General features: G+C 39.5%; 1 protein-coding gene across 1 annotated transcript in view; it reads right to left on the bottom strand.

Annotated features, from left to right (window-relative positions):
- The window catches only part of LOC147727408 (atrial natriuretic peptide receptor 2-like), a 592,594-nt gene that overhangs the window by 86,579 nt on the left and 493,945 nt on the right, over positions 1 to 12,070 (bottom strand). The window contains exon 18 of the mRNA XM_086963625.1: positions 10,067 to 10,219. Coding sequence (XP_086819751.1) covers positions 10,067 to 10,219 — 153 coding nt within the window. The remainder of the gene's footprint in view (positions 1 to 10,066; positions 10,220 to 12,070) is intronic.

Below are 12,070 nucleotides of genomic sequence, written 5' to 3' on the forward strand. Positions count from 1 at the left end.
CTTTAGGCATGTGGAGTGAGCTGCAATGTTTTCTGTGTGAGTGGGTGGATGAAGTGTGTGAGTTACTTACTGAGTGGGCTGGACAGATGAGTGGGCTCAATAAATGAGTAATAGTCAGGTGCATGAATGGGATGAGTGAGGTTGAGGTGAGTGAGCAAGTAAATGGGATAGGTAGGTAGTGAGATAAGCAGGGTTGGGTGATAAATTCCACTCCACCAGAGGGAGTTGGCACAGTTTTTGGCACTCTGCGATACGATGTAATGCAGAATTCCAGCCAAATTATGCCAAATGCTGCGTGGCAGAGTTTTTCTCACCCACGGCTAACCAATGGTAAATTGACGCGGGCAAGGGAGAAGCGATTGGAGGGCACCCGGCAAGATTTTCTCAACAAGGGCGGTTAAGACCATTTGCAGTGAGAAAGTTGCCACTTGAGTAGAAAATCTACTTTAGCGGGAGCAACAACTAGAGTCACTCATGTTTTTTCAGATTTTTCAGCGCAGAACAAACTCCCGGCACTAAAGGTCAGCACAGCGTGTCAATTTCCACCCATTTGTAGCACTCTGCAGAATCTCACGGAGTTTTCATGTAACTCTGCGGAATTCCATGGTGTGAAACTATAGGACTTCTGCCCACCTTTAGAGATAAGAAGGTGATCAAGTGAGAGGAATAGATAAGTGACTGAGTCAGTCAGTGGGCTATGCAGGTGAGTGAGAAAAATGCATATATTACAATATATATCTCGCAACCTAACAATAACACATCTCCTATAGGCGCTCTATGCACTCCACAACCATTTACATGAACCGATATTAAGGATCTTAGTTAATGCATTTTAATTTACCATAAAATGGTATTAAGCGCCGGTGGATATGGGATACAAGGAATAATTTTGTGACACTGCACTAGTCTTTATTTAATAACTGAAGAGTAGGACTCAGCCAATTGATGCATCAGTTACAGACATCTGTGGACATGCTTGATAGCCTCACATGTTTTAAAACAGGTGAGATAGTTCAGCTGGCTAATATTCCCCATGCAGTTTTCAGAGGAAATCCAGTTTTAAGTTATGATTCTGATAAAGTAGATTATTTAGTTAATGTGCCATCAGCAGATGCGCACATGGAGCCTAAACGTTGTAGCTTTGAATCCAAGCTGCATAACTCCAGTGAGTAAATTAACTTGCTTCACATTAGTTTGCATAGTTTACTGATCACAGGTACAAAAATTGCCTTATTGGAAAATGAGAGTAACAACATTTCTTAGCACACATGCCAATTTCAAATGTGAGAGTACTACTACTACTTAGTAGCAGCCAGTGCCCTGAGATGTTGTGTATATGCATTTATTTACTCATCACTGTCTCATATTCTATTTCACAAAATATCGGAATAATAGTTGCAAGCTCCCTAGTAGAGCACATCCCTTAGGCCTGGCATGTGTGCTTAAGCATATATTTACGTTTAGGTTTCCATACAGCAACATGGCAAAAACTCATCGTTCCAGTCAGGGTCAGTGGAATTGTAAGGCTGCAAATAGCTCTAATACAAGCAAGAGAAATTAGCCTTCTAGTCATAGGGCCTGTATCACAAAGTTAAAGTTTGACGAAAGTCTAACTTTACGACTTTTGGTATTCACAAAGGTCATTTACTACTCGTAAATGCCCTTTCTGAATACCGAAAGTTGAACTTTACTACTTTCAGTATTCACAAAGGGCTTTTATGAGTAGTAAATCCCCTTTGTAAATACCGAAACAGGTAAAGTTAGACTTTCCGTGCCTATAAAAGCTATTGTTTTTGGTCATTTTGTTAAAGAAGTTGTGAAAGGCACTATTTTATCCCATTTCTAAAAACAAATTTCAGATGGGAGAACTACCCTTCCTTACCTTGGGGCAGTCATGCTCACTCACTGGCTTACAGATTTTCCACCAGACTACGTTCAGGTTTCACCAGCCACCACTGATAAGAACTGTCTTTTGATTGGTGGCCCTATTGTGGCATACTGGAACACTGACTTTCTACCTCATATGCTTATACTGATTTTTAATTCATCCATGTTCTGTGCATTATGTGTTTGCTGTAAGAGTTTCAACCCACATTTCTTCAGGGTATAGTTTCATGTTTTTCTGTACAACATGAGCATGTGTGTGTTTTTGTAGAGAGGATTATTGAATGTCAGCCATAGCTGAAGCCTCCTGTGATGCAAACAATGAATGTTTGAGCTTGTGCTGATGTGAAGGACAATATGATTCATTTGAAGGGGTGAGAGAGTAAGAGTTTTGTGCTGAGGAGGGAATTGATGGAGTCGGGGAGTTTAACTTGATGCCATTGGCTCTGAGGATGCCTTCGCACGGGTAGTGACTGGGCAGCTCATAATTTAGAGAGTTACTCCAGGTCTCTCTAAGGGTTATCGCATGAGACTCCTCTTATGCCTCAAAGAATAAACTGTGTTTCAGTGAACCACACTCCCCCCTCAATTTGAGCGTTGCAGGTTGAGAGTTTAGCCGTGATTGTAAATAGTGCTCATGTGATCCATCAGAATTCCAGATTTGATAGTGCAAAGAAAATGCATATATTTCACATTCCTGATTGTGACAAACAAGTCAGATAGGACTGCAAGAAAGTGTAGAATTAATGTACTGTGTGAGATCGGCTTGAGAATAGCCACAGATAGTGCAACACCTAACACAAAAAGGAGGTGGGAGAATATATGTAGCTTCTACAGAACAAGCTGCACCCTGTAAATAAGCAATACAATGACTTTAGCATATTCACTAAAGTCAAATGGAAAGACATATAGATAGTCTGATAGAAGGATTCTCATCATGAATTGACATGGCGGAGCAGCGACTGAGCCCTTCCGGTGGCGTTACATTTCCAGTGAGTCTTTGTCATTTGAAGCCAAATTAAGACTGGAGTTGTCTGAAGTGATAACATGACTGTAAAGGGTTCACGGTGACTATATCTTGAATACCTATGTAAAAAGAAACAATGCCAGAGTCTTTGATCTTTGTATGATGCAGGTGAATGTTTAGAGGTTGAATTGAATAATAGAAGGCTTTCCACCCATTTCATGTGTTGACAGTGTTTAGAAACAACTGTAATCAATCTAGTGCAATGATAGTCTGTAGATTATAGGGCTAGAGATATCACATGAAGGTTAATGTTGGAATAAAAGGATTTCGTTTGACTAAGGCTCCCAGAAAGAGAGCGTGAGATCCCATCTCTTGTTTTTCACATTAAAGCGCCAATTGGTAAAATGGTAAAATCTTCTCATTTCAAGGGCTTGTGGCATAACTTATATGTTTATACCTTTGCATTGATTAATGAGCTATCATCAACAGGAATGTCTGACATAATATCGACAGACAGAATATCGAAATACAAAAATATCGGAGCAAAAATATTGACATCAAAAATATCGGAATCCTATCTTCATAAAGGTAAGTACAAAAATATCGAAAAAATAATATCGTAGTACAAAAATATCGGAATCAAAAATATCGTTTTTTTAAATGTATTAATAATAATGTAAAAATAATTTTAAAAAACATAATTTTACAAATATTAAATACAAATATTAAAACAAAATTAAAACGAATACATATACATTTAAAATAAATAAAACACTTAATAATTTAATGTAATTTTTTTTAATGTTATTTATTTGATTTAATTTAATATTTTTTTGTTTTTACCCTGTACGCCTGTACCCCAAAAACCCAAAATTGACCCTGAACCCTAAAAATATCCCTGTACCCCAAAAACCCAAAACTGACCCTGAACCCTAAAAATACCCCTTTACCCAAAAACTGAAAACTGACCCTTATCCCTAAAATACCCCTTTACCCAAAAACTGAAAACTGACCCTGAACCCTAAAAATACCCCTTTACCCAAAAACTGAAAACTGACCCTGAACCCTAAAAATACCCCTTTACCCAAAAACTGAAAACTGACCTTGAACCCTAAAAATACCGCTTTACCCATGAACTCGCTTGGACCGCCCTAAGGGTAAAGGTGGCGGTGTCGCCATTATACTCAAGGATATCTACACATGTCGTTACTCCCCGGAGTCCATCTCTGACTGTGAAAGCCTATTCTTCACTATCGAATTCTCCCCCAACGACAGTTTTACGGGCATTCTCATTTATCGCCCTCCAGGGTCCTGCAGAACCTTCCAAACAGCACTTCCTACTGTAGTGGCAGAACTGGTTATTGCCCCCTCGAATTTTACGCTGCTTGGAGATTTTAACGTCCATTTCGATAACACCTCAGACACCACCGCTACAGAAATCACAGCAAGCCTAGCTGCAATGCAACTAGAGCAACGTGTTTTCCATCCCACACACAACAAAGGACATCTTTTGGACCCTATATTCAGCAACTCTGAACGTCTTAAGGTGGGCACAATTAACCACCTCCCCTGGACAGATCATTTCCTGGTACCATTTAGTTGGGCCACACACAATGTCCCCACTTCTACCCCTGCTCCTTGCCAAGCACGTAACTGGCCTAAGCTACACATAGATAATTGGTCCAATATCCTTAACACCACTAGACCCATCCTTGTCACTGATCCTTCTGTCAATAGCAACCTAGTCGACGAATGGATTACTAACTCTCTGGACATTGCTCTTCCCCTTCGCACACCGGGCCCAAAAAGGCAGAAAAAAACTGCTCCTTGGTACTCGGAGGAGCTTAGGGAGGGGAAACGTGTCTGTAAGAGACTGGAAAGGAGATGGCGCATGACCTTTAATGAGGCAGATAAATCTATCTACTGAGAAGCCATCAGGAAGTACAAGTCTGAAATTAAAGCTTCTCAAGCTGCCTTTTACAATGATAAAATAATGATGGCAAAATCCAAACCAAAGGAGATATATAGGATACTAAAAACTTTGACAACGATTCCACCTCCTCCAACAGACAATCATAATCCTACTCCTCGCTGTAATGAACTAGTCGACTTCTTCTTTCTTAAAATAAACACCATCTATCTCTCTTTTCCGGATTCGGCAATTGAATCCTCCACTTCTAAATCAGACCCTGGCTTAAAATTAGAAAATCTTCCCCAGAACCATCTGGCTAATTTTACCCCTATGAATCTCGACACACTTGGGCTCCTGATGCATCAAGTAAAATCTGGCTCCCCTCTGGACTCTGCCCCTCCCAGTACACTGATCCAAGCTGACAACATCATCCTTCCGACACTCTTGGAGCTCTTGAACTCCTCAATACAGACAGGGCTGGTGCCATTGGCTTGGAAACATGCCATGGTGCGGGCACTCCTAAAAAAACCCACTCTGGATCCAGGCAATTTGAGTAATTACCGCCCAATATCACTGCTTCCCTGGTTTGCCAAGATTCTCGAGAAACATATCAATATCCTTTTAACTGAGTTCCTCGAACGCAACCAGCTGCTTGACATCTCCCAGACGGGCTTCCGCCCTAAACATGGGACGGAGACCGCCCTGTTGGCAGTGACTGAAGAGGCAAGGCGGATTTTGGATCGGGGAGGATCAGTGGCAGTGATCCTCCTCGATCTAAGCGCCGCCTTTGACACGGTAAACCACAAAATCCTCTTAAACCGCCTTTTCGATCTGGGAATCTCAGGAGAAGCCCTGGGCTGGTTCAAGTCCTTCTTGAGCGACCGCACCTTTCAGGTGTTTGAAGGTTCCGCCATCTCCTCCAGCAGACCGCTGGGATGTGGGGTGCCGCAGGGCTCCTCGTTGAGCCCTACACTTTTCAATGCATATATGAGGCCGCTGGCTGGGATTGTCCGTCCGCATGGTATTAACATCATTACCTATGCGGATGACACCCAGCTAGTGGTCTCCCTTGTGCAAGGGAACAACTGCCAACCACAAACCAATCTAGCGACATGCTTGGAGGAGGTCAAGAGCTGGATGACCATGTCCTGCCTGAAACTCAACGATGATAAAACGGAGCTCATGCTCCTAGGCCCCGCAGCCCCTTCCACCGTGGATTTGTTATGGCCTCTGAGCATGGGCGCTCCTCCCACTCCCAGAGATAACATAAAAAGCCTGGGAGTGTGGTTGGACAAATCGTTGACCTTTAATACCCAGGCAACCAAGGTCTCGGCGGTCTGCTTTGGCCTCCTTAGGTCAGTCAAAAAAATCCTTCCTCTTCTCCCTTTTGAGGCCAGGCAGATAGTGATCCAAGGACTAATACAATCCCGCCTCGACTTTAGCAACTCACTGTACCTCGGGGCTCCGGAGTATAGCCTACAAAAACTGCAGCGAACACAAAACTGTGCAGCCCGCACTCTGCTGGGACTCCCACGCAGAACCTCGATAAGACATGGCCTAAGGACCCTACATTGGCTTCCCGTCAGGGACAGAATAAAGTATAAAACTCTTTGCATCGCCCACCAAGCCTTTTGGAAGACAGGCCCAGAAATTAACCATACTCTAATTCTCCCCTACCAGCCCAATAAGTCACTTCGCTCCTCAAACACCTTCTTGGCAAAAGTCCCTAGGATCTACAGAGCCAGATCAGGAGGCCGCTCTTTTGCCTACAACGCGTCCAGACTGTGGAACACTCTTCCAGGTCATCTGAGAAGCAACTCCAATCTGTCAAGTTTCCGTAAACAGCTCAAGACCTTCCTGTTTAACTAATTGGACCTCTCCTGGATTGCCTCTCTGGAAGACACTGTTCTAGTTCAGCGCCTGGACGCCTCAGGGCAACTGTTGCGCTATATAAAATTGCTTTTCATTTCATTTCATTTCATTTCAACTGAAAACTGACCCTGAACCCTAAAAATACCCCTTTACCCAAAAACTGAAAACTGACCCAGAACCCTAAAACTACCCCTTTACCCAAAAACTGAAAACTCACCCTGAACCCTAAAAATACCCCTTTACCCAAAAACTAAAAACTGACCCTGAACCCTAAAAATACTCTTACCCAAAATTAATTAATATTATTTAATTACCAATTAATTATTAATTAACAATAACAATAAAGTAAATATATTAGCACATTAGCTGTAATTAATTTAATTTAATAATTAATATTATTTTTCCCAATTAATTAATAAAGAATAACAAAAAATTATATATATAAAAATTACTATAATTAATGTAATTAAATAATTAATATTAATTAATTACCAACTAATTAATAATTATAAATATGTACAAAATTATATTAATTAATTAACGAATTAATATAAATTAATTACCAATTAATTATTAATTAAAATATGTACAAACATATATTAATTAATTAATTATTATTAAATTATTTCCCACCCTATTCCCCTATAAACCCATAACCCGCTACAGAACATATTTATCAATTAATCAATTAATTAAAATTAATTAAAAAATATTTCTCAATTAATTAATTAATAATTCCTACTAATTATTAATTAATTTAACATAATTAAATTACTTCCCACCCTATTCCCCTATAAACCCACAACCCGCTACAGTAGTAAAATACAATATTTAATTAAATTACATTAAAAATTAATAAAAAAACATAATAAATACAATATAATATACACTAAATTTATGTAAAAATTGATATTAGTAACATCAAAGTTATTTATTTCGATATTATTGACATCGATATTTAAAACTTCGATATTACTGATATCATACTAATATCGATATTAAGACTGTCGATATTACTTACCTTTGATATTTTGTCCCATCGATATTTAAACTTCGATATTTTTGTATATCGATATTTAAAAATCGATATTTTGTCTGTGTACCCATCAAGAGAGGAGTGCTGCAGATACAAGAAAGAAACAGTAAGACAACAAAAGTGTAACAAATGCTTCCTCTTCCTCTGTAGTCCGATTGGGCAACACTGGAGGGGTCCACCAAACATTCAAGAGGGGCTTCATTACGGCCAATGCCAATGACTATCTGTGAGTGATGGTAGACTCAGAGGCCCTACATCACATTGTGCATCAGGGCACCATCATATTGCGTTACCCCACTGGATTTTAAGCAACACCAACATGTTAACTATGACTGAGGCTCTCTGTTTTCCGTTTTTACTTTTTTTACAGATAAATACAGACAGAAAACATTTTTTTGGTCTGTATTTATTTTTAAATGTGGATAAAAACGTAAATTGGGTTGCTTTTTGAGTGATTCTAAATACTGTCAATCATGACTGTCAGGCCATTAGCTGTGTGGATGGATTGGTAAGGGGGCTAAATAAGAAAGTAAGTTTAGTAAAGAAGCTCTAACAGCATGCACAAGGTGGATGCTGTAATTTCATATTTTCTTCTAAGCGCATTGATTTATCTTCTGCATGCGTTTATAGCATTGAAACCTGGTAGGCATTCAAGCATGAATGCATATTTCCTGGCTAAATAAATGTGGACATATACTAATTTCAGCTTAATTTTTCCATAAAACCCAAAATAAATATGGATAAATACAGAAAAAAATTGCAAAAAATAAATATGAATAAATACAGACGGAAATGTCAAAAAAATAAATACCATAAAAATGGGAGCCCTAATTATGACAAAAAAGCGATAAACGAAAAGGAGTTTAAGTCCTTAGAAAGAATCTCTTTGAATTGTTACATCACAGGCATAAAGTTTGCTGATCTGTGGGACTTTCCAGAACATTCTCCAAAAGCTATTGTCCGGTAGGTGCCATAGCAATACATAGATCATGGCCAAACAAATTAGTACTCACGGATGGCTTAATTCCTAAAGAATGTCATAACTCTCTCTCAAAATGTCTGCAACTTTGCCTGGGTGCAGATTTGTGACTTTCAAATATTCATAACATTTCCAGAAGAAGGCCTAGAATTTTTTTGTAAATTCCATTTTCATATGAGCAAATATGCATATGTATATTTGGTTCTGCAAAAATCTGTAGAGCAAAGGCAATACACTTGATTCGTTTTTCCTCTATGGATAAAACATTTTCCTCTACACCCCTACAAGTTTTAGCGGTGTTACCTTCTCCTTCTAGCCCTGGCAAGGAATTACTTCAGTCCTTATTGGAAGTACATTTCTGACCCTTGCTAAAAAAGATGGGAGAAATGATTTTGAATGCCAACTAATGTATCCATTTTTAGGAGCACACAAACTCACACGGATTCCAACCATGGAATGCCCATTTCCTCCCTCTTCCATCTTCTGTGAGATAATAAATCCAAATGAAAATCTTCATGTGAGTAAATCCTTCTATAAGTGTAAAACCACATTTTGCACATGGCTTTTAATGTTTGCAAGCCAAACGTGTATATTCAAATAGTTTTGTCGACATGGCCTGGAGTATATGTGTTGATAAGTAGGTAGCCGCCCATTCCTTGTATCCTCGTAGGAAGATGACAGCTAGGTCTAGAGTAGAACTTCAGACTGCACTCTCCTGATACATAGATGGCCCCAAGAACATTCCGAAGCATGGGGAGCATACTGCAGTTTACACCTAAACATTTGGTACACAAGCAGAAATAACCTGAAACGTAAAATGAAATGAACTTGTAAGGGGTATCCAATCAACATACATTCTGTAAGAACAGCATCGCATTTGAAAATGTAATTTGTGGAAGCATCGGTCTCATGAAACATCATATAAAGCGAAGACACAAAATATGAATTTTTAATGAATGTAACAGTAAGTGGAACTAATGTTGGTAAGGCACCATAGGCGCAATAGTTTACTGTTGTGATTCACCTAAAAGAGTAACCAAAGCAATGGGTGCAGGTAAAGTAAAAAATCAACAGGACACACACACACATTTGCCAAAGCAGTGCAGTCATCTTTACCTTGATAGATCAACACATCGATAATTTAGGGAGTTTGCACTGCAAGTCGAGGAGTCCATCAGTGGCCGAACAAAACTAATTTCAGTAATACCAGCACGTTCCTAATGTTTCTGCCAATGACTGCATCTGGAAGCCAATTATTCTGAACCTTTAGGCTCACATCATGGAAATGTTGGACACATGACCCATAGAAATGCTTAGGATTATGAAATGATGGTTGCTAGAATATATTGTGCAGGTTATATATATTTTAAAGATGCTCGAGTCCTAAAGCTTATCCTATTGCAGGGTTCTACATACCTGAGTGTATTCCGGCTCGTATCTTTAGTAAGGTGTTGGCCTTGTGTGGGATTCGAAATGTCTTACACACTGCCACCAAATCCAGGGCCATGCTAGCTATCTCACTGGCATGTAAAATTCCATTCTCGATAGGAACTCCAGAAACCACCATGTCTGAAAAAAAGATACATTTTGTAGGGTTTTACAGGTAAAATGAGTCTAGGTAAATAAAACCTTCCATGGACGATACTTAGTGAATAAGGGCCTGATTCACAGAGGTAGCTACCCTTTTGAGTGATTGGCAATTTTGATTAAGTTTACTACTTTTTTATCAACAGCACTCGATTATAAAATTACTCCAAATAATAACTCACTTGTCTCCATCAAAGTGAAGGGCCAGAGGACTATGCACCTTTGAGTAATTTACAATTTTGAGTAGGTTTACTACTGTTAGGCTATTCAAAACATCTGAGTGTAAATTTACTCCCAAAGTGGAACTTAAATGTATATCTCCTTCTTAATTTCAACCCACTGTTTCTACATAAATGTTGCCTCACCCTCTCTTTTTACACATCTCTTCGCTCACCTTTGCCTCTACTTCTCTATCGACCCCACGCATTCTCTCTACCACTGTATTAACCTCACCTCACTATCTCTACCCGATCCCTGCCTCTTTACTTTACAACTTTTCTCTGTACTCCTGACCTCTTTTTCTACTCTTTAACCTCTCGCTATCTTTCTATCTGCGTCGCTATCCTCTTTAACTGATCTATATTTCTTTATCATTGGAAGGTAGCCTGTCGCTCTCTCACTACTTCAGATCTCCGTGGGCCCGATTCAGAAAGGTAAATTACCCTTTCGAGCAAGTTTATACTTTGTGGTTAAGCTTACTACTTTTGGTATTCACAGACTCCAAATGTAAACTTACTACAAAAATATGAATTACATATCTCCACTCCCAGAGTAAAAAAAATGGCGTACTCTTGTGTGCTTGTGTGACATCTCTCCCTAAGCCCACTCCTTGATCTCCCTAAACCCATCTCACTTCTCCCTGATAGCATTCCCTTAAGTAATAAGTCTGGGCCTTTTCCCAACCACTCCCCTGGGCCCCAAAGAAATATATTTTCTTACATGTACAGAGAACCGCAGTCGGGGCAAAACTCTGCACACATAAGCACAGGCAAAACTTACATTCTGTAGTACATTTCTGTCTTAACTCTTTCTCTACCTCACCCCTTGATGTACTGCACCTCTTTCTCACTACATTTCCTTCACCTTGTCTCAAACTCTCTCCCCTTCACTCTAAAACCTTACTCTAGCCACCCTCTTTTTATACATAGCTTACATATCTCTTTCTGCCTCCCTGTCTCCTTTTTGAGCTATTTTACATTTCTCTCTTTATTTGTTATCCCTCCTTACATCACTAATTTCTCTACCTGTCTATGCTTCTCGTCTCCTTCTACTCCACTGTTGTAAAGTTCTCTTTTCAGGTTCACCTCTCTTTCCTCCTTCTGCCCTCTCCCCTTTCTCTTTTAGTTGATAATTCAAATTTGTTCAGCATCATGATTGCCTGAATTAGCTGGAAATGGTTAACAAGTTTCAAGTTGCTTTGTAAAGGGGATGTGGCTTGCCCATGGCTTCACAAACCCCTATAATGGCACAAATTGCAGCAAAGCAAGTAACATTAAACGTATGTCACCCCGGACTTGATGTTTTGACATTTTACTTAGAACTTGCTGAATCAGAATTCACCTCATTAGCTTCTGGGGCATGTTTAGGGCAGGTCTAATTGTCCTTACGGTCCTCGTTCAAGATTTTACTGATTTGGAAACACTGTTTTTCCTAGTCTGTATTTTTTTAATGGAAAAAACTGAAAGTAGGTCCTCTTTTTGTTGACTTTGCATGCTGTCGCTCATGACTGCTATAGCTTTTCAGATTGATAGCAATGGGAGTTTAAAAGGGAGGTGTCCTTAAATAACTGCAGATGAGCTGATGTGCCTGTACAACAATGGTAATGCTTTTCGA

The sequence above is a fragment of the Lissotriton vulgaris genome, chromosome 3_1 (assembly GCF_964263255.1).
Source record: "Lissotriton vulgaris chromosome 3_1, aLisVul1.2, whole genome shotgun sequence".
NCBI classification, from domain to species: Eukaryota; Metazoa; Chordata; class Amphibia; order Caudata; family Salamandridae; genus Lissotriton; species Lissotriton vulgaris.